The 23,519-nt window shown below is 41.2% G+C and overlaps 2 protein-coding genes across 3 annotated transcripts in view; both read right to left on the reverse strand.

Annotated features, from left to right (window-relative positions):
• RPAP3 (RNA polymerase II associated protein 3) overlaps positions 1-11,465 on the reverse strand; it is a 32,002-nt gene extending 20,537 nt beyond the window's left edge. The window contains exons 1-5 of the mRNA XM_011368338.2: positions 11,309-11,465; positions 8,120-8,303; positions 7,174-7,314; positions 3,934-4,056; positions 3,010-3,137 (exon numbers count right to left, since the gene is read on the reverse strand). Of these exons, the coding sequence (XP_011366640.1) occupies positions 3,010-3,137; positions 3,934-4,056; positions 7,174-7,314; positions 8,120-8,272 (545 nt within the window). The 5' untranslated portion in view covers positions 8,273-8,303; positions 11,309-11,465. The remainder of the gene's footprint in view (positions 1-3,009; positions 3,138-3,933; positions 4,057-7,173; positions 7,315-8,119; positions 8,304-11,308) is intronic.
• A 3,563-nt stretch (positions 11,466-15,028) lies between these two features.
• ENDOU (endonuclease, poly(U) specific) overlaps positions 15,029-23,519 on the reverse strand; it is a 14,381-nt gene continuing 5,890 nt past the window's right edge. The window contains exons 2-9 of one of the 2 annotated variants that reach the window (XM_011368200.1): positions 22,392-22,457; positions 21,764-21,898; positions 21,127-21,298; positions 20,547-20,746; positions 17,558-17,671; positions 16,835-16,941; positions 15,935-16,077; positions 15,098-15,247 (exon numbers count right to left, since the gene is read on the reverse strand). In XM_011368200.1, coding sequence (XP_011366502.1) covers positions 15,127-15,247; positions 15,935-16,077; positions 16,835-16,941; positions 17,558-17,671; positions 20,547-20,746; positions 21,127-21,298; positions 21,764-21,898; positions 22,392-22,457 — 1,058 coding nt within the window. In that variant the 3' untranslated portion in view covers positions 15,098-15,126. Of the gene's footprint in view, positions 15,248-15,934; positions 16,078-16,834; positions 16,942-17,557; positions 17,672-20,546; positions 20,747-21,126; positions 21,299-21,763; positions 21,899-22,391; positions 22,458-23,519 lie in introns of both variants that reach the window. The other variant, XM_011368201.2, reaches the window with a different exon arrangement.

Below are 23,519 nucleotides of genomic sequence, written 5' to 3' on the forward strand. Positions count from 1 at the left end.
AGCAAACCGAGCAGCACCTCGTCTTGCATAAGCCTTTGTATAACTTCTATTTAAGGCAATTGCTAAATTACAATCAGACTCAGCAACAGCAAATCTACAATTAAAAAAATTAAAATAAAGTGAAATTAATAAAAATCATTTGTTAAATCAACACTTCAGAATTTGAGTGGGATTAATTTCCCAACTGAAGGCATGTAACCCACCTTCTTTTATTTTAGTTAAGCGTACTAACAGCAACAATTTTTTATGGTGAGATGTAAGTAACAGTCTCCTTAAATCAAGGAACAACAATGCATACTATCATTGCTTTTTCTCAGCATTGTATGACCGATCCTGGCCAATGCAGTTCCATAAGAAATACTGAAGACTGGAAAGGAAGGAACAAAATCGACATTCCCAGATGAAACAATCTAGAAATATTGTTAGAAATAATGAAACTTAAGCAAGGTGACTGCTTTATTAGCGACAAAAAATAAATCTAACAAAAGCTGTATAAGATCCATATGCAGAAAACTGCAAGACTGTCCTTCAAAGACATTAAAGACTTAAGTGGAAATATTTCACGTTTACCTATAACAAGGCACAAAAACATAACAATATAATTCTCTCCAAACTGATCTACAAATCCAACTATAATCAAAATCCAACAGAATTTTTCATGGAATTTGACAAGATGATTCTAAAATTTATATTGATAAACAAGTCCAAGAATACCTAAGACATTCCTGAAAAATAAAGAGAACATGCCATATGCCAAATATCAAGACTCAGCAATTATAATGCTATAACAATTAAAGATAGTGTGGAATGGAACAGGCAACAGATCAATGTAAAGAATAGAGAGATGATAAAGAAATCCATGCAAACCTGACAAATGACAATGGTGGCGCTGATCCATGAGAAAAGCATGGATGTTCAACTAATAGGACTGGAACAATTGGGATATTCATATGAAAAGATATGAAACCGGAATTCTACCTTCATCATATATAAAAAGACTGAAATGTGAAAAGTAAAACAACTTTTAGAAGAAAATATAGGAGACTACTACTGTAAGTTCAGGGAAGGAAACTATTTTAATAAATCATTTTTTAAAGTGCTAACATTATTTTAAAAATAAATTGAAATGTTAAAATTAAAAATTTGTTTATCAAGACTCCATAAAGAAAGGAAAGAAGCTACAATTAAGATAATTATAAACAAACACTAAAGGATTAGTTATCTAGAATAAAGAACTCTTAAAAATTAACAGCAAAACAGTCTAACAGAAAAATGGCCAAAAGACAAAACAAGCATTTCACAGAAAATACAAATGGTGAATAAACCCATAAGATGATGCTCAGCCTCATTGGAAATTGAGGAAATGCAAATTAAGACCACAATGAATTACCATTTTATTCCCTCCAGACTGAAAATAATTAAGAAGCCCAATTATACCAGTGTTGGTAAAGATACAGAACAGGAATTCTATACACTGCTAGTGAGAATGTAAACTTGTATAGCTACCTTTACAAAAACTGGTCGTCACCATTTAAACAATGTGCACACCTTACAAGCCAGCACCAAGAAACATGTACAAGTGTTCATAGTATTAATGTTTTTAAATAACGAAGGAGAGTGGGAGGTAATGAGAGAGTAGGGAGGAGCGGGGGAAGGAAAAGAAGGAGAGGAAAAATCAACCAACAATCCAGCAACAGGAGAATGCATATATAATGGTATATTCCTAAAAAGAAATTGTAAATAACAGTGAAAATCAGAGATCTATAGCTATATGCAAAACATGGCGAATCTAAGAAATATAATAATTAGAGAAATATAAGACTACATTCAGTATGATATACTTTTAAAGTTCAAAAATAAGCAAAATTATACAATATACTATTTAGGGGTACATATATAAACTTTTTTATGTAAAGAATGATAAATATTCAAGGCAAGATAGTGGTTAACTGGGAGGGAAAAGAGTCAGGTCAGGGAAAGAAGTATCAAGGTAGCCTCTAAAATAATAATGTTCTGATTCTTAAGTTGGGTGGTCGGTTCGTGTGAGATTATTTAAAATTACTCTTCATCACTTACATATACTAAATATCGAATGTTACAAAATGTAAATATTCCCTAATTTGTCAGGATATTAACACATAAATTCCAAAGACCAAAAAATATGCTATTTAAAATAGTAAAAACCCAAAAACCAATGTAATTCATATTTCCAAATAATAATTAAAACAGTACGAATGCCTTCCTTGGTGGCATGTCTTTTTAAAAACTCTTATGAGGACGTGGTTCCATAGTGTAGCGGTTAGCATGTCTGCTTTACACGCAGAAGGGTCCTGGGTTCTCGCCTCAGTGAAGCTATGGTCCATGGTCTACAGCCATGCCACCCTGAACAAGGCCAATGTCTGATTTCGGAAGCTAAGCAGGGTCAGGCCTGCTTAGTACTTGGATAGGAGACCACCTAGGAAGACCAGGTGCTATAGGCATAAATAATAATAAATAATAAAATAAAAAAATAAAATAAAAATTCTTATGATAGGTCAGTTCCTTGCTTATGATAAGACCACTTATGTTCTTCAATAGGAAGTATGTATTTAAAGAGTCAATATGATTTAAAGATAAACAAATGTTGGGATATACTTTAAGTTCACTATAATAAAAGTTCTCTAGGTTAAATAATGGATAAATGATTTTTCAAAATAATGGAGGGAAATTAATTTCTAAAATTTTTTACCCAGCTTTTTTTCTTTTGTGAATTAGCTAAAGAATACCATTATTCAATTTTTGGAGAGTACCTTAGTAAAGTAAGCTATAGAGGGCATGGTTTGAGCACCTGAATGTTTAAAATGGCTTAAATAACTCAATAAGAGGCGGGTGAGCTATAAGAATTTACAGTTGAAAAGAAATGGAAAATTTTTTCAATCATTCCCACACATTTTTATCATGAAAGTTTTTTTAAAATATCAGTCTCCATATACACATGAAACATTCACACACATTATGGAAATTCCTTACTTTTTCATTCTAAAATATGCTGATGCTCTGTTTGTTGGTAACACAGGATTATATGGATCGGCATTCATGCCTTTGGTGTAGCATTCAATTGCTTCATCATATTTTCCTTGTTTGAAGTACTTATTGCCCTGAAAAAAGCATACAAGTCAGACATACTGGCACAGAATTCTAGAGCCTTTTTTTTTTTTTCACTATTATCCATCTCATTCTAATTCATTAGCTGTGTGATCAAGGCTAACAGGAAACAAACGAGAATGGAGCAAAAACGGTCTTTTTACAAGTGCTGAAATTCACAGTATAGTCATAATCCAAGAGTCCTGGCAGAAAAATGAGTGAAACACTTAGCATTATGTACTTATTATTGACAATAACAACTCACAGAAATGTAACCCAGAAAAAGCCATCAAGATGAAGTTCAATCTAAAAAGCAATACATCTAGTTTTATATCTTCCTCAGGGAGATGCTGAACATTCCAAAAAGTAACCATGGATGATGGCCTGTGATATGGAGGGGTGAAATATAATATTCATGTCGAGAATCATATGCTGATTTTTAAGTTACTTCAGTCTATTACTAAAACCCTGGAACTACTCTCTATATGGTCCAAGCACTTTACATATAATAATTCATTTAATATTTAATAGTCAGAATAACCCATCGAGGTTTAGTAATAATCATATTTTACAGCTGAGAAAACTGAGTACAGGCAATTTAAAGAATTTGTCACAGGATCTGAACCCAGGCAATCGGGTTTCTGAGCACATATTCCCTACCATTATGCTATACTGCCTCCCGATTGGGATATAGCCAATAACAACTTAGTGTGAACACCCCCTAAATTATGTTGAAGAAATCTTGGGATCCACATGATTTTCTATATATCCTGCCTACCTGAGGGAAACTAAAGCTAACCTAAAGAATACCTTTTCTTTTAGAGCAAGAGCCTTTTGTGAATCTACATGAATTCCATCTTCTTCCGATTCTGATTCTTGAGATAAAGAATCATGAGTACTCTCTTCTTTGTCAAGCTCATCAAGGATACTTTCCTGAAATCACAAGTAGGAGAACGATGCTCACAGTTATTTGACCATTAAAAAAAAAAAAAAAGACATATAAAAAGAGTACAGTCAACAGAACTTAAGTTATGATCTATGGACCTAAAGTCCTATAATAGCAACCCAAATAACCTCTCATTTTAAAGATTATATCCAAAGAAAGAGGTACCCTTGTTTAGAAAACCAAGATCCAAACCACTTAAAGATTCTAACTTTGAACTCAAAAAGTAAACTCAGTCAAGTCTACAAACCACCCCTAAATCACCAACTATTAGCAGTGAAGTATTATGTTTTGACATAAAGTTTGCAAATAACCCCAAACTAATGTTATAGCAACCAATAGCAAAGAAAGGGTTTTCTTCTAAAATTTTGTTTTTAAAACAACAAAAGGTGCTTGAAAAGCACAATTAACTCCTGATTCTCATAAGAAGCTATAAGGTAGGTGTAATTACCCATGATTTTCAGTTGCATGAACTGAAACTCAGTAGTTAGTTAACTCATTCAAGGCCACTCAGTAAGTGGCTGAGTCAGGATTTGAACCCAGGTGGTCTGTCTCCTCCAGAAAGCTCTCAATGACTATGTTATACTGTCTCAGTGTATTCCAAAATATAGCTGCCTCAATCAAAGACTCTATTGACTAATTCATTAAAGTTTATTTTTTTCATTGAAGTTTGTTTAAACAAAAATTTTAATCATTATGTAAACAAACTCCTTTTTTATTTTGCAAGTAACAAAATATTATTTTAAATAATTCATGTAAGAAAAAACATATTGTTGATAAATTAAAAAACAAAACAAAATCTATGCTGTTTCATTGAATGAACATTAAAAGATGAACTGAAATTTAGCTATGTGTTTTAGCGTGAGGATTCTACAAAATCCACCAGCCTACCAACATTAAAGCCAAGAATGTCCCACTCTGTTATGCTGACATGTGTAGAAAACTAATGGCAGCAAAGTACTAAAATAGCTGCTCAGATCTGGACTAGAATGGAAATGGTAAGTAAACGCCTGTATCTTGTATAGATACACTAAAATGACAAGGTAAAGCAATGTAGTACAATCATGATGGCATTGGCAACACAAAGCAGTAGTTCAACTGTTATCTGTTGAACGAGTGAGTGACTGTAGAAAGCATTTCTCTAAGAAGTCATCTGAGATGGTGCCTTTCAGGAAAAAGCATTATAAAGAAGATACTGACTTATGAAAAGGAAATATAAAAAGGGGTAAAATGACAACAGACTATATAATTCTCAGCAAAAAATAAGTCATTTTCAAAAAGTATCATTTCCAACAGCAATAAATTCAAGACTCCAAACCACATTTCTCTTACATTGGAACAATACTGAAACAGATGGCAAACTACTTAAATAATAGTGCCAGCTCTCTTGAGTCAATTAGCCTTGGTTTCATTAAGAAAAACACAACTAATTTGGAAAACCATTTGGCAGTATCTTCTAAACCTAATTGTATATATAAACTATGACCCAGCAAATACCATCCCCGGTGCTTATATTCATCAAAAGACATGTACAAAAATGTTCACAGAAGGTTTATTCATAATAGTCGAAAACTGGAAATAACCCAAATATATGTTAGTAGAATGGATACACAAATTGTGATACAGTCACACAATGGAATGCTTATCAGCAATGAAAAAGAACGACTGCCATTGACAATACGAATCGACCTCAGACGATGCTAACAAAAGAGGTCAAACACAAAACAGTGTATCCTATATATTTATTTGAAATTCCAAAACTGGCAAAACTGATCTACAATAGTGGCTACCTTTGGGAGGTTATCAACTGAGAAGGGAAGCTTGTGAGATGCTAGAAATGTTCTGTATCTTGATCTGGCTGGCGGTTTCTCAGGTATATACATGAGTAAATATCCAGGCGGCTGTACACTTAAGATTTTTGGATTTTACTGTATGTACATTATACTTTAATTAAAATATAAAACAAAAGTGCAAAGAAAATAAATAGCAGTTACCTCTGGGGGTAGAAGAGAGAAAAGATGGGAAAGAGAAGGAGCACACTGGCAGCTTCAACAGGACTGGATAAATTCTCTTTAAGTTAGATGGTGGGTTCACATATTCATTTTATTATGCTTTAGAACATGTATCTCCACATGCTCTTTTCTATGAATCAAATATTACGTAAAAAACACTTTTTAAAAGACTAAAAGGGAATGCATATTCCATATCAACCTAACCAAATCAACCAACCCTTAAAGTGGGTCAGACTCTAGAATAAGGCTGGCCAAAAGGTTCCCTTTCATAGGTTGACTTGACAGTGGCTGCCTGGAGCACTGGGTAGAGGGTGCCAAGGTTGAGTACTGATAATTCTCCAGTAGACTGTGTGTCATGTGTGGGAGATGGAAAACATGTACACATTTTTGCAATCCCTGGTCTAAAAGGGTGAGGCCCACCTTCCTAAGATCTAGACTTGCTTTTATTGTCATGTAGCCCCAGCCCTAAGAAGAGACACAAAGGCATTCTCTTTTTACTAGTATTTGACAGGTCCTTCAGTCTATAAAAGGGGTACTGGCAGAGTCGTTCTTTTCTGGGAGTATTACTATCTTAGAATTCTGGATGTTTAGGGGTTAGAGATGGTGGGGAGGAGGGAGGTGGGTTTAACTATAACACAAGAGAGATCTTTATGATGTGCAATACTTCTGTATCTTCACTGCAATAGTGCTTACCCAAACCTATTCATGTGATAAAATGGAACAGAATTAGATATACATTGTACCAATGTCGATTTCCTGGTTTTGATACTATACTATACTTAAGACGTAACCACTGGAGGAAACTGGGTGAACAGTACAGTAGATCTCTATGTGCTATTTCTGCATAAAGAGAAAACAGGAAAAATAAGAATCCTGGCTGTTTTAGTCACTATTCACTGAAAGAAGACTGGAGGGAAAAAAATCTGGTTAATTGAAGAGCTATGTAATTAAATTTTTATTCCACATAAGACAGTCTGTAAGACAAAGAAACAGGGTGTAAGAACTCTACATTATTTTTCCTTTAATCCATGACTCTTAGCTAATACAAAGACAATTTTACTCAAATATAAGAAGCACATAACTAGATTAACTTACCACATCAAGTTTTGCCCATGCCTCATAATCATAAGATTTTATCCTGTTTTTTGTGTTTTCATCTTTGGTTTTTTTAGCAGACTCTTTAGCTTTGCCTTTCTTCTTTTTCCTAAAATTCTTATTTCGAATAGGAGGCAAATTCTAGAGAGTAAAAGAAAAAGACAACATGTTTTGAGCACTACCGTTACTTTTGTGTAACTAGTAATGTTTAAAATTCTCACTAAATTATACGTCAAGAAATATTTTTAAATTTAATTTTCAAGTGCTTAAAAATATCAATTTACCACCATAATTTATGCTTGAAAAGTTTAATTCATCCTTTGATAAATGTTGGACATTGTTTAGTCACAAGAAAAATATTACTTAGAAATTTTAATTATACACTTAATTTGCAATCCTAAATTTTCTTCAAAAACTATCTGAACTTCAGCTTAGTACAACAAATTAGCAGTTCAATGGCAAAGTGAACAGCCTCCACATCATTACATGAAAGAGCTGTAAATGTTTAAAGACACTGTCTTTAAAAAATGTTTGATTAAACTCAGACACTATCTACATTTTTATGGCAATGGTGTATGTTAATGTAATTAAATATATAATTATGTTACACATGATATATATATGTAATATGTTATACACGATTATGTTATACATGAGATATATATATAGATATAGATATACATATACACACACCTACATACTTTACGATGCTATTCATTTACCTTAAAAATTATCACATGGTCTTTTTTTCAGTAACTATTCACTAACCTTAAAATGTCTTAATACAGTTAATACGATTATTACGAAGACTTTAAAAAACAGAAATTTTCAAAGGTTGACAATATTTTCACAAACCATTTTAAAAGGTGCTTTATTTTAAAATAAATAGTTTTTTGCTCGATTCTGAAGTAGGAATTTAATTAAGGCATTCAATTAAGACGTTTACCTCTTCAGGAACACCATTCTGTCTTCTCAGTTCCATATCCTTTTGTTTAATATCTTTTTCCCAGTTTTCTAAATCTCTCATAAAGTCTTGTAATTCTTCTGCATTTTGTTTCACTTGTAGTTGTAATTCAATTGCTTTATTTGTTGAAGTCATTATGGCCTGCAGAGTTTTGACCAATCAACCTCTGACAAGAATTAAATAGAATTACTTGGTTTTATTTTTTGAAACCTAGCTAAATAACGGCTTTTCACCTTTTCATAAATGGCCATCATACATTGATAGAAGAGGGCCTAAAGTGATGTTGAAGAAAGAAAATGTCAATATATTATTTTAAAAATGAATCAATCAATGTTTGCTGAACAAATGAAAAAATAAACAAGTTTGGGCATCCCCACAATGAAATATGAATGAAAGGCAATGAGGCAGGAATCACTGAAACTAGCAAGTAGCTAGACTGGCTGCTCATCTCTAGAGTTTATAAATTTATCCTAATTACCTCCTTTTTTCCTTTTTCTTTCAACATTTATTAAACTTCTGCTATGTGACAGGTCCTGTATCAAGATTTAGGGATGCAAAAACTAGTAAGACAAAGTCCCTCATCTAATGGAGAAGAAAACAAAACAATCAAACACTGAATAACAAAATATTATGCTAGGCAGGGTTTCTCAACCTTGGGACTATTGACATTGTGGGCTAGATAATTTTTTATTGTAGCGGGGCTGTCCTGCACATTGGAGGATGGCTGGCAACATCGCTGGCCCCTACGAACTAGGTACCAGTACTACCACCTCTCCTCCAGGCTATGACTACTGCAAATGTCTCCAGACATTATTAAATGGCCCCTGGGAGGTATAATAACCTCTGACTGAGAACCACTGTGCTAGAGATACATACAGATGCTATGGGACTGACGCAAAGGACAGGCATCAATCAGATGGTAGGGTGTGGGCTCAAGAAAAGAGGCCTCGGAGGTGCTGAAACTTTAGCCTGTTTCTAAAGGGGCCAGCCAAGTGATTTACATGGAGGAGTGGTCAGGCAGAATGAGGGACTATGATGGAGAAGGACGGAAGAGAAGGTCAACAAGGTAGAAATGGAACAGATCTTGAAATGGCAAGCCGTGAGGTCGAACCTATAACCTGAAAGCTACATGAAAATATTAAGGTAATAAAATAAAAGGGACATGATGATTGATTAGGCTGAGGAACTGGGGTGCAAAGAAGGACTTAGTATTTTAGATTTCTTGTTTGGAAGCCTGATAAGATTAGTGGTGCCATTATGAGTCAGGAATTGCAGTTTTAAAAGAAAAAGAGCTTTCAGGATTAGAGGATAAGTGAGAAGACAGATATTTCAGTTTGGGATATGCTGAATTTAAGTGCTTATGGGACATCGGGACATATCCAGTAGGTAGTTACAGAAGGCCAGAGATATACATTTGGGTGTCACTAGCATAAAGGTGGAAGCTACAATCATGGGATTTGGATGTTTAATCACTGTGAGTATGGAGGGGGGAGATCCCAGAGAACACTAATATTTAGGGAACAAACCAAGGAAGAGACGACATAGGAAAACTAGGCAGTAGAGTCTGGGGAGCTGAGAGGAAAACTTGGAGAGCACTGTCACAGAAGAGTATTTTCAAGAGTTCAAGAACATGGGAGAAGTTAGCAGTGCCAAATGTCACAGAAGGCATACAGGGGAAAGAAAGTGCATTATATTTAGTCATATAAATATTATTGAGAGTTTTAATGGGATTTTTAAAAAGAGAAATAAAATGAGCAGAGTAAATGAGATGATTATACAAGGATTAACATACTTTTAATAAGATTTTGATAATATAAGATTGCTCAAGTGCTGCATAACCACATTTGGTCAATGATGAACCACACATACAGCCATGGTCCCATTAGATTATAAAGGAGCTGAAAAAGTCCTATTGCCTAGTGACAACATAGCCCTTGTAACACATTCATAACTCACGTGTTTGCGGTGATGCTGGTGTAAACAAACCTACTCCACTGACAGTCATATAAAAGTTGAGCATACACAATTACATACAATACATGGTACTTGATAATGATTAAAAAAATGACCATGTTAGTGGTTTATGTATTCACTACACTTTTTGGCGTTATTTCAGTGTACTCTTTCTACTTCTTAAAAAGTTTGATGTTACACCCGCTACAGTCTCATACGTCTCATGTTTACTGAAGTCTCTTCATTGCATTATTTTCTTTTGTGCTTGATTTAATCTAAGTAGTTTTGTACGGTAACATGTTGTACAGGCTTGTAGCCTAGGAATAGGCTGTACAATATATGTGTGTAGTAGGCTACACCATGTAAATTTGTGTAAGTACACTCTACAATGTTCACACAACTACGAATCGCCTAATAACGCATTTCTCAGAATGTATCTTCATCCTTAAGCAGTACACGACTACAGTCTGCTGGAGAGCCCCAGCAAGAAACATGATAAAAGAATATATAGGTCTAGGAAAAAGGAAGAGGAAGGTCCTCAAAAGGTGAGAGAGGATTCAAATCTTCAAGGGGACAGGAAGGTAGGACAGGAATGATTAGAAAAGGGATTCCTCTAGATGGAGGAAGAGACGGTTACAAATGCAGATAGGTCTAACCCCCAGCCTAGCCTCCGAAACTAAATTGTTTAAGCTTCTTTCAGGCAGTGCCTATGTTTGATTACATATGTATATCTCGTTTAAAAAAAATGCGTCCCTGCTGGGGACTCAAAAATATGAATAAAAGCGCAGCAAAACACTGAGATGCAGTACGAGGTCAAAACCTTTTACCTTTCGCACACCATCTCTGCTACTGCTGCAGGCCCAACCACTCCCATGGATCCTGCGACGGGGCTGAGGTCCAGGCAGACAACCAGAAACTTCCAGCGTTTGGGGATATCACTTTCATACCCAACATCTAGGCGAGCACTACGCACCCACGCCAAAAGGGGGCGGGCCCCACCACAGTCTTCTCGGAAGGGTGGATCAGCGGTACTGACCACCGCAAAAGCCCAATGCCCGGGCAACCGGGGTGGAGGGACTCTCAGCAAAGCAGAACGTCCAGGCCAGGGCGGCGCGGAAAGAGCCCCTAATGGAGCGCGCTCCCCGATACGCCGCTACGCAGGACACGGCCGCGCCCCCGCTGCCGCCCCCGCTGCCGCCCTCGCCCTCTCCGCCTCACCTGGGTCCCACCGCTGCACCTGCTTCCCCGCCAAGCGACCCTAAAAGGCCTCTTGGGCAATAACGGCAAGCCGATCTCACCTCACCAGCCGTTACCTCCCGCACCTCCGCAGCGTCCCGCTCGCAGCGACTCACGCCGGACCCCGCCTTCGTGGACTTTCCCACAAGTCCCCGCGTGCCCTCGCCCCGCCCCCTGGAGCCCAAGCGGAGCGTGCGCAGAAGGTCAGATACAATCCGTCGTCTTTCTCCCGGTCGAAACAGCTCAGAGAATTGACAGGTGTGTTAAAGCGAAATCTGATGCGTTGCCTGCTTCCAATATAACTAAATTTCACAGACGATAACCCAAACTTGGCAGGGTCTTCCTGACTTGTTCTGATTCCCAAAATAGTAGTGCCTTGAATATTTCTTTGGACTTCCTTCAAATAATTTTAACCTTAATATTTGCCTTCCTGGATATATCACGACTTTAGTATGATAATCATGTGAGAAATTTACTGTTTCTCTACCAAGAACAGACTATACAAACTCTGGCAATTTTTCAGGGTTTTTTTTCCCCCTTAAGTACGTATATTTGACAAACTAGTTCTTCAGTGTGGCTCCCTAGCACCTTTTTGCAAGTAAACTCTTTCCTTTTCTAAGTGTCTATCTTTGAGTCTTTCTAAAACGTGTGTGAGTATTAAGGTTTGTCTTTGGATGTGCCCTGATTTACAAAGCTGAAAGAATATGAAGCTTTTAACATTTCTTGTTTCTGCTTCCTGTATGAGTGAGCTTTATTTTTTTCATTTGTATGACAACCCTAAAATTGTAAAACAAACATAATTTTTAAAGTCCACGAAAACGAACAGAAACAAATAAAACTTTCCAATTTGAAACAGCTCTATGATCTCAAACATTAGCCCAAAAATCCAGATCTGTGGCTCTCAAGCTTGGCTCAACTTTGGAATCACCTAGGGAGTTTAAAAATAATAATAATAATTTCTAGGTCCCACACCCAGAGATTTTGATTTAATCAGTGCAGCCTGGGCATCATGATTTTTTAAAGTATAGGATACAGTTGTGCAGTTGAGACTGGAAACCACTAGTTCAGATAGTACTCCATGAAAAACCACCCTGGAATCCTCCCTTACAAGGTCATATCATTAGCACATCTTTCTCACTGTGTAATTATTTGGTATCTTTGTATTTTAAAGTTACAGTAATCCAATTATTAAGTGTCATTAAAAATATTTACTAATGGAATGATTCTTTTGGGGTTTTTTTTGTGTGTTAATAGGATAGATAACTGACTAAGAGTGTTTTGTGTTTTACAATTAGTAATAAAAATTTTTAAGATACACTGATTTTAAATGTTCTTAACAAAAGCAACTATTTTTTAAAATTAATTCTGGCAGAATTGGTTGAGAAGGGAGCCAGCTGGCTGTTCCAGTAAAACGTAATAGACTCTTGGGTGAATCTTCTTTCCTTTCTCTCTCAAGTCACGTAATAATAAGGTTGTATTGATATATTCTCCGGCTCAGAGACTCTTTCCTCAGCTATGTCCAGTCTACTAATAAATCCATCAAAGGCATTCTTCATTTCGTTTACAGTGGGGTTTTGTTTTTTTTTTAATCTCTAGCATTTCTTTTTGGTTCTTTCTTAGGATTTCCATATTTCTGTTTACATTGCCCATTTGTTCTTGCATGCTATTTTATTTTACCCATTAGAGCCCTTAGCACATTAATCATAGGTATTTTAAGTTCCCAGTCTGATAATTCCAACATTCTTGCCATGTCTGGTTCTAATATTTGCTCTTTCTCTTCAAACTGTATGTTTTGCCTTTAGGTATGCTTTGTATGTTTTTCCTGATAGCCAAACATGATGTACCGGTAAAAGGAAGTGCTATAAATAGGCCTGTAGTAATGTGGTCGTAAGGTGTGGGAGGCGGAAAAGCATTTTATAGTCCTATAATTAGGCCTCAGTCTTTTACTGAGCCTATGCCTCTGGACTATGAGTTTCATAGGTGTTTCTGTCCCATAGATGGGACAGATGGCTAACGTGGGCTGGAGTTGGGTATTTTCCATCCCCAGGTGAGTTAGGCTCTGATAATACCCCAGCAGGTTAGGTTCTGGTTGACTAGTTACCCCTGAGGACAGGCTTTGTTAGGAAGGATGGAGTGCTGAGTGCTCTGGAGGATTTTTTAAATGGTTTCTTTTCTCCTGGCTGTGCCAGAGCTTGAAGCAATTTTTCTCAAACATTTAGTATGGGAACCTGATTGAACTCTTGTAGGTAAATCTCACAATATTGTGGGGGCCCATATGACTGGGTCCCCTAAAGTTTTTAACTTTCAAGGCCATCTGCACTGAGCCTCCAGCAATTTGTCAATTATAGTTCAGCTGTTCATACCCCAGCACTGGTATCCTCTCCAGAGCCTCTGCTCTAGTAAGTTTTGTCTCCCTATATTTGCCTGTCTTTCCAATCTTGAGGACAGAGGTTTGTCTGTATCCTCTCCTCTTTTATGGATCCAATACTGGTTTTTCAGTATGTTCAGTTTTTTATTTGTTAGGATGGAGTGATGACTTCCAAGCTCCTTAAATGCGGAATCAGAAGCCAGAAGTACACTCCTTCTGCCGTGTACATTACAAGTCCACCAAGAAGAATTCTCTTCCCATCTTAGCTAGAGAGACTTGGTAAGAGTCCTCAGGGACTTCATCAAGATAGCACATTCTCCAGGCCATCCTGAAGAGACAGTAAAGCAAGAAGCATCACTCTCAGCCCTACTTCAGGGAAAAGAGAGACAGACAGTTGAAAGGGAGCAATTATAAAAAAGAGACACATTTCAAATTTTCTTAAATGATTTTAATTGGAGACTCGAACCCTCTGAACTGTAGTTCAAGCCTGGCTCTATGGGACAGCATCTGATTCCAGTGGGGTTAGGGAAGAAATGCATAATTGGAGTTGAAATCCAGTCTCTCTGGTCTTCCATTCTAGAGTTTATGCAAATTATAGCTGCTCGATAAGTCTTAAAATAATTATGTTAATGACATAAAGCTATAAGCCCCTTTCTTCTTCAAATGCAAAATCTTCCTCCTATGAGAGAACTTACACAAACGATTTGGGATCAAAATACAGCTCTGTAACTGCACTAAATATAAGCAGCAAGATTCTTGATGCAGTTACTGAACTGGCTGAAAAACCCTCAGGCCAGGAGAAATTGACTCCACCCCTAGACCACTCACTGCACCAACCTGTTATCCTCTCCATCCAGCATTCAAGTTCTTCCACACCCTGTTCTGAGAGGATCTGACCCTAGAAATGACCATGATTTCCATGTCTTCGTTGAGGCCCCAACATAGGGGGCCTCAACGAAGGGTTGAATTACAGTTTGCAGAGCTGTGTACAATAACAGCCATTATAGTAATCTTGAATTTCTATCAGCCGTTCTTCCTAAGAACAATTGATAACACTTTCACAGTAATAATCATCAGGTTTGCCCTCTCACCAACCCCCAAAACAAGAAAGAGGGCAAACCCCTTCCCTTTACATTAAATGGAAATATGAGGCCTGAAGAGGTCAAGGACTTGTTCGCGGTTCCAGCTCACATCAAGAGAAAGAGCTATCGAGGGCCCCAGCTTCTCTGAATGCTGTTTCCAAAACGCTGGAGACGAAGATTTGACTGTTTCTCTGCATTTTTCTAATTTGTATCTTTTCTCTCTTTCCCATATGGGTATTTCTGGATTTGGGAACCCCTCACAGTCTCCTCCCCACTCCAGTCCAGAGCCGAAAGCACCTCAGTCCTAAAAGAGCTCTCACTGCCTTCATGCCCCCTTCTGGCTCCAAGCTCTATCGGGTAGAAGACACCACGTAGGCTGTGGCAATGTACTTCTTGCCATTTCCGTAGGTGGACTTGTCCCAGGTATAGGTCTGGATGGCCAAGGGATGTCCACCCAGGCTTAACTGGCACCTGTGAAGAAAAATCATCAAATCATAGGGACCTGCTTCACCTTGCCTCTGTCCCCAGGCAGGAAAGGTGAAGGCCTATGCAGAAGGGCTCCACCGTGACTTAAAAGGCCTCTAACGGCCATAGCTTGCTTCAGCCACTGCCTCCAGCTCCCCTGGAGTGCAGGGAGCCCTCTCAAAATCTATGCTTCACTTTCTATCTTCTTTAAGAACACCACTCCTCATCTTTCCCAGAGCAGTATTCTAAAATCCCAGATTCTAGAGCTGAATCTCCAGAATTTAAATGTCCGCTTAGGCTTTCAGAAGTAGCAGGACCTAGAGTCCTCAAGTGCTAGAGAACACGAGGCCCAGTGGTTTCAACTGTCCTCTTTGGGGCTCTAGAATTCCCTCAACCGGCTTCGAGGGGGTGGGGGGAGGCAATTAGGAGGCTCAGAGTGCCAGGGCAACTCCATTTCTCACTGTCTTATGTTTAAAAGTCTTGCATAAGGTTCTGCTGCTCAGATGAAGAGTGGCAGCCATCAGTCTAATCTAACAGCTTCATTTCCCAACTGAGAAAACTGAGGCCCGGAGTGGTGATTTGTCCATGCCCTCTGAGCCACCGAGTAGCGGAATCCAGGTCTCCTGATGGTCCTGGCTGAGGACAGCCTGCAGCCCCAGCCTTCTCCCCAGGCCTGGCTGGCCCAGTACTCACGGTTTGCCTGGCCTGGCGATGAAGCACAGGGAGTAGAGTGCAAACTCAAACTCGGGGCTGCTACCGATGAAGGCTGAGCCCACTTCTTTATAGTAGCCATCCCAGTTGAACTGCATGGCTAATACATCGGGGTAAGACTCCCACTGTGGAGAGAAAGGGGGTCTGGTGAATGCCACAGAGTGGAAGCAGACTGAGGGGTGGCAAATGGCAGCAGTCAGCCAGGCTTAGTTGAGGGCCCATAAGGGGCCTAAGTGAGCTTTCTGGGGAGGCTGGATTCTTTAAATCAACAGAGTAAAAGTCTGCCCTGCTATGGTGTGTAAGCCCCACTCAGATCCTCTGTCTGGAGCTGCCAGAGCACATATCCCAGGGAGGCCAGAGTCGGCATCCATATGACAAATGCCTGGGGAGCAGGTACACAACCGTTCCCTGCGGCCCTGACATGTGAAAGAGAAGAATCATTTATTGCCTCCAAATTATTTCCTGGTACAGGCAGCAAAAGTTTCTTTTTTATAAAATATAAAGAGTTTAATTCAGACTAGCCAAACTGAAACTTCCAGCTGACACCCCATTCTAAGGAAATTCAGGCAGGAGGTAATTGCATGTCTTTGGTTCTTTCCTCCGATAATCGTCCCCTGCCCTCACCCCCTCATCCAGAGATGGTGCCTGCTGCCTCTTTGCCCTGTAGTTGTGGAGCCTTCACTATTTGGAAGGGAATCCCAGCATCCTGGCTGGCTAAACTTGCTGTCCAGCAGATGGGGAAGACATATTCACAATCCCTATTAGGCTGCCAGTGAGGGTCAGATGACAGACAAGTCTGACAGTTTGGAATGTGGAATGAGGGGAGGAAGTCCGGGTACTAACAGGCTTTTCCAGCCCTTGGGATCAGCACTCGGTACTCACAGGTCCATCATAGATGTGACTGTAATAGTCAACCAGGCCCTCCTTCTCTTGCATGTAGAAGCGGATCCAGTTATGGAAGCCAGTGACCTTGCCTTTTTTGACTTCACCTATAATAAAGAGTCCAAGATGGATGATCCCTTTCCCCTCTCCCATGCCACGGCTGTCCCCCCGTCTCGAGTCTCTGACTCCTAGATCGTTCACCTACTCAGCCTCTTGCTCCGACTTCCCAGAGTCTCTCGCATCCCTAACTCTCACCTCAGGAGGGCCCCCATTTGGGTTTAATCCCTTCGTGAGAATTCCTCTTCCCAGCTGACCCTGGTTACCAATTTGAAGTACTCCTCTCATCCATTTCTCCAGGAGCAAGCCAGACTTGATGGGAGCTTTATGGGATGGGGCAGTGGGAGAAAGATGAAGGCCCCCTTGGGAAGCCTCTGACCAAGACCTGGAAGCTGAGGACCATTTAGAGGTAGACAGCCATGGCCCTAAACACACCTTCCTTCCTACGTGTGCCCTTGGGAGCCCCAGTATCTGGTCATCTTTCTCCCTTAGATACTCCAGAGAGATTATTCCTCAATCCTTCCCTCTTGGCCTGAGAGTAGATATGTCCCTCCCCAGTAGTTGGTGTGGCTGCGTATTCATCAATGTCCGATGACACCCTGCTTCTGAAGGAAGTCACCTCTCTTCACCTCTCCAACTCTTTCTTTCCAAGCAGAGTGATCCCACCTGAGAAGACGTGTTCAAAGCCACTTGAGTCCCCCTCTTCATTGCCTCTTGAATAGAGCCCAAACCACATGTTCTTCAAGTCATTGACGAACTCTTGTTCTGAGCTGTAGCGGTCTGGGGGGAGGAACACAGAGGACTTAGGAGAGGGGAAGGCAAGGCTAGATTCTGGGAGGCAAAGAAGGGCCACCTGCTCCAGCATGTCAAGAGATACATGGGTTCAACCAACAAATATATTCAGTTGTTTGTTCAATAGTTATCTATGGGGAATCTGTTTTGTGCTAGGCCCAGATCTAAAGTCTGAGAATTCAGCAGAGAACCAGAGAGATAAGATCCCTGTCTTTATAGTCCAGTGGAAGAAATGAATAATCAACAAATAAGTAATAAGTAAACAATATGATTTCAGAAGAGTACTATGAAGAAAATAAAGCAGATTATTCTGTGATGACTCGAGGTGGGGGTGGGGGTAGAGGGCTCTTCTAGAAAGGAAGATCAGAAAGGTCTCCCTGAGGAGGTAGTACGAGTCAGAAACCTAAAGGATAAGGAGCCGGCCTTGCAAAGATCTGGGGCAAAGATTCTTCCACGTAGAGGGAATAGCAAGTGCAAAGGCTCCAGAATGACTTGAGTTGGTGTTCAAAGAGCTGAAAGAAAGTCAATGTGGCTGCAGCAGAGTGAGCGAGAGGGGAGGGTGGTAGGAGAGGAGGTTGGAGAAATAGGCAGTGGCCAGATCACATAAGCTATGGCAAGAGGGTTGGATCTCAGTCAAACAGTAATAATAACAAAAAAGTATTTTCGATTTACTGAGTATGTTCTGTGTGCCTGGCAATGTTTTAAGTGCTTTCATTTCTCAGATCGAAACTTCACATCAGGTTGGTACTAATTATCCCCAATTTAGAGATGAGGGAACTGAGGCAAACAAAGGTTATGTAACTCATAAAAGATTACACAATAAGAGTAAAGACAACACTTGAGCCCACACAATCTAGCTCAGAGACCGATCTCCTAATGACTCTATTGCTTCTTGGTGGTGGGAGAGCCACTGAAGGGTTTTAAGCAGGGAAATTATGATCTAGGAGCTCTGTTTTTAAAAGATCACTCTGATTGTGTGTGTAAAAAGGTCAACGGGGCATATAAGCAGCAGAGAGACCAGTTTTGAGGCTAATTCACAAGTGGTGGTAGCTTAGACTTCAGTGGCAGCCATGAAGAGCGGGTGAGAAGCAGGCAAATCAGGGATAGATTTTGAAGGTGGAAGTGATAGATGTTACTGGTGAGGAAATGGGGGTGGGGAACAGTGAGGTAAAGAGAAGAATCAAATATAACTCCCAAACTTCTGACTTGAGCAACTGGATGAATTGCGGTGTCATTTGTGAGATGGGGAAGACTGAGGAAGAGGCAGAAACCATGAGTTCTCTTTATACTAAGTTCTGAAATGGTGCCTATTAGATAGGTAGAGATGTTGAAAAGGCAGTGGGGACCCAAAGGAAAGGTCAGGGGTGGGGATCTAAATTAGGGAGCCATTAAATATTGACTGTTTACTGCCCAGAATTGTGTGTGGAGGATACAAAAGAGAAACCAGACATATTTCCTTTTGAGGACTTAAAACACAGTTGGAAGCAAGACTAAATATACACGAAATAACTAAGAATGGTTTCACAGTCTGAATGGCTACCACTTACTCAGTGCCAGGCTTTCCACTGAGTGATTTACATGCATTAATCCTCCATGACCCCATTTCACAGTTAAGACTCAGGTAACATAACTTGCCCAGGGTGGCACCACTAGTAAGTGGCAGAGTATGGAGTCAAAACAGGTGTCTCTGGTCCAAGGCTATTTGGGCCTATACCCTAAGCCTCTGACCTCTGAAAGGAAGCCAAAAGCAAGCCGTGAGCCAGGTCAAGTGCAGCTTTTTAAATGTGGTGGGATATGAAGTATAACTTTAAGGACAAGTGGAGTTTGGACAGAGAGAGGGGTGAAGACAGGGTGAGTAATGGAACAGCTTGGCCTTGGTATCGAAACCCTGAGTTCCAGCCTGGCCCTGCTTACGACTTCCTTTGTGGCCTCTGAGAAGTAATCTAGCCTGTTTGGGCCTCCATTTTTCTCATTTGACAAGTCCAAGGGCTCAGTCTTGACCAAGGGTCTCTCGCGTTTACTACAAAGAGAACACCAGGGGGCAGCGCAGGACTGCATCCTCCTCACAAGGATGCCTCGGTGCTTCTGGCTTTACCTAAAAACAGAGCGTGTTACTAAACTCTTAGCAGAGAAACACAGATGGAATGCAGCAGCCATGAGTAGAGGCAATCCCACAGCCAAGGAGAGAAGACCTGGACAGAGCCACCCCTGAGGCAAAGCTTAGCTGCCTAGAGCTCAGGAAAGGAATCTTCAGGACTCTAACAAACACTACCCATGCCAAGAAGTCACTTGGCCTCAACCAACCTTTTTTGGTCTGATTTTAATGTATCTCTATCTGGAGCCACTCCAACCAGAACGCTCCTTGCTAGAACTTCCCCCTCTGAGCCTTTGTTGATTTTCTGTTGCTGTTTACACAGTGAAAATGTGGAATGAGCCAACCTCTTTCCCGGACTTCGAGCAGGAGGAGGGAGCAGAATCAGGGATTCTCCGAGCCTGGAAAGTGGTGTTGACACTAGGGTCAGCTGAAATGGCTGACAAGTGCCTTGTGTGGAGTGGGGTGGCACTCAGCCCTGCAGAGGACCCTGAGACTGAAGCAGTGAGTTAGGGCATAAACAAGGCAGCTGAGAAAAAAATCAAAAGATGGGGTGACTTCCAAAGCAGAGAATTCCTCAGCTCCTGCTTGGTCCATGATCTCTCTGGGCTCCTCTCTGCCCCCCTTTCTCAAGTGTACACCAGCCTTCAGCACTGCCCTCACTCTTAACTTCCCCACCCATATCGTGGAGCCCCCAGGGGTGCCTGGCTTTCCTGCAGACAGACTTGAGTCCTCAGCACTGCCTCGTGAGGCCTAGGAAGGGCGGCTTACTCTGGTGATGGAGGAAGCCGTAGAGTTCCTTCATGACTGCCGTCTTCATGACCTCTCTGAGAAAGGTATCCTGTTCAGCCAGCTGCTGGGCACTGAAGTGCTCCCCACGGCCCGTTGCCCGCTGGTAATTGTTGAGGAGGTTGATGAAGGCTGCATAGGTCGGCTTGGAAAACAGCTTTTCATTGACATATGTGAAGAGCCTGGGGAGGCGGAGAGAAGCCCAGTGAGAGGCCTAAAGTTGGAGCAGAAACCCCTCCAGGATCTGGCAGATGGACCAGGGCGGGCCACTGATGGTTGGGTTTAGGATCAGAGTGGATATACTCTTGAAGGTCATGCATGAGGTCGCTCTCTTCTTACACTTCAGCTCTAAGAAGGTTAGTTCTGTTCTCAGCCTGGCCAATCACAGAAACCCTCCTGACTGAATACCCACAGTCCCTTAAAATGGCTTTATTTGTCTCTGGAGACCTATTTTTTTCTCTCCCTTTGATCCTGCCTGCCTGGAAGAGAAGAGAGCTGAGTCATCAAAAGAAGCAAACTTGGGAGAGAGACTTTGCAGGAAAGAGGAAGGAAGGGAACTCACGGCTCTGGGCAGTGGTCCACTTGGTCCCTGGTCTCGGAGGGCGAGATGCGGTTTTGGCTGTTGAGAACGATGTCTTCCTTCTGGGCTTTGTTGATGTCTGCCCTGTAGATCTTCTCAGAGATGCCCTGCAGCTCTGCCTTGGTTATGGCATCACTGCTGCGGGAAAAGCCCTCTAAGAGGAATTGGGGGAGGGGTGTCTCAGAGCCAGAGGGAGGCCAGGGGGAAGCAACTGTCTGTGTGCATCCCCTTCTGGGCACCATCCAGAAGCTGGTAGGAAGAGAGAGGGGCTGCAGTCAGGCACCCTAGTGGCCAGAGGGCAAGGGCCTCAAGCCTAAAGGATCATTAAAATCAGCACATGGCATTGCCCACAGAATGTCCACACTGCTCCCTTCCTTTAGGAAGGTTCTCAAACTTTGGCATGCATCAGAATCACCTGGAGGACTTGTTAAAACAGATGGTGGGCCCCACCCCCAGAGTTTCTGATTCAACTGGTTCAGGGTAAAGCCCTAGAGTTTCTATTTCTAATAAATTCCCAGATGATGCTGATGCTGCCAGTCCAGGCACCCCACTTGGAGAACTATTGCTCTAGGGAGTCCCTCTGTCCCTGGGGCTATGGTAAAAGGAGTAGGAGACTGACCGTGGCCACATTGGCTCTCAAAATCCTTGCAGCAGTTCCCAAACTCTGGGCAGCGGGCATTGCAGTGGCATGGGTGGTGCCTGTGGAAGCCTTCGTGGCAGCGGCCCCGGCAGGAGTTGGGTGCTGAGTACAAGTCTGAGAGAACAGGGAGAGTTGTGTGCTGGGAAGACCTCTAGAGGTCGCTCCATCCCAGCTAGTTCCTCACTCGGCCTGGCTGTCCTTACTCCTATTCAAGATCTCAAGGGAAGCAAAACAAACAAGCTTCACTGGTGCACACCCTTCACACTCAGGAAGTTCTTTCTGATTCCGAACTCTATTTTCTGTCCTGTTGTTTTTATAATCTTCCCACTCTAAAAATAAGATCTCTTCCACTTCCCTCTCCGGCCTCTCTGCAGGCCTCAGGCTCTGCTTCCTGCCGACTCCCCACTCCAAGCTGCTGAGGCCCCCAGGCTTCTTTCCATCCAGGACCCAGAGTCCAATGAGCCCCTCTTAGCACCTCCAGGTGCTGGGTTTGGGATCTGTCTGGCTTAGACCTAAGCCTGTTGCCGCTGGTATGGCTGCCCCCTCCCCTGTCACCCTCGCATATCTTTCTTTATCCCGAAGGTCCCCTGTGGGGAGGCAAACTCACTGCTAGCCGGGGCCTCCTCTGCCTCTTCCTCCAGCTCCAAGAATGCCTCTGGCTCTTTGGGGTCCTCTTCGGCTGCAAAGCAGAGACATCAAGTGACCAACCATCCCTGAGAGTTCCCTCCCCTGTATCTGTGGTTCTCCCAGCCTCAGAAACAAGCGTGTACAGTAGAAGAAGACACAAAACAAGGGCTAGGAGACAATGAACAAATACCAAGTAAAAGAGGAGAAAAACTGAAAACGGAAGACAGAAAGAAACAGATTATTGAAAACTGTTATAAAAAGTGCAAAGACTCTCCCCAGTGACAACCCTCCTTACCACTTTACCATTCCGATACTCAGTGTGCTCATTTTTAAAAAGGAGAGGGGTAGACAGGCAGTGGTCCCTTCTAGATTGAAAACTCAGATTTGGTTTATGACTTTTCTTTAATGAAAGTCGATAGAGGGATAGGCTTTATATTCTCCAACTGACAAACCCCTCACTCAGGAACATCCCATACCTATACTAACTCCCAGTCAAAGTCAAGGGTGAACTCCTCCCAGAGTCTCTAGGAATAAGAACTGCTTCCTGAGTTACCAGCTTCCCTTCTTTCTTTGCAACACTTGACTATGATCACAGAGGCTGTATATGGGGGAGGGCATGTTCAGAAAAACACATTTCTAATAGCTGTTCCGTTCCATCAGCCTGCATGCTGAGTGACTGCAGCCTCCATCTGAGCTGAGAAGGGTGAGGTGGGGATGAGGAAGAAGATGAGGCATGTTCCTGGAGATGCTGAGCTCCTCTCTCATCACACAGTGGAATACTTTCCTCCAAAGATGTAACACTATGACAAAGTGATTCCGAATCTATTGGTGAGTTCACCAGGAAAGACTGTGTTATTACCACCAGAACCATGGGTTATTCATTCAGTCAACAAACACCTCCCTATCGCTTACCTTGTGCCACGCTGTGTTCTAAGTGCTGACAACCCACAGGGTTCTTAACTCAGCCACACTTTATGCTGATAGACTTTCGTGAGCTGATCTAGAGTCTCAGTCGTCAGTTATAATATTTCGAGTTGCAAGTCAGAGAGTTAGAGAAGAAATGGCTCCCAAGTTAAGTATTGTCTCTACCTAGAAATGCCAGCCTGCT

This window comes from Pteropus vampyrus, unplaced genomic scaffold (assembly GCF_000151845.1).
Source record: "Pteropus vampyrus isolate Shadow unplaced genomic scaffold, Pvam_2.0 Scaffold140, whole genome shotgun sequence".
Lineage (NCBI taxonomy): Eukaryota > Metazoa > Chordata > Mammalia > Chiroptera > Pteropodidae > Pteropus > Pteropus vampyrus.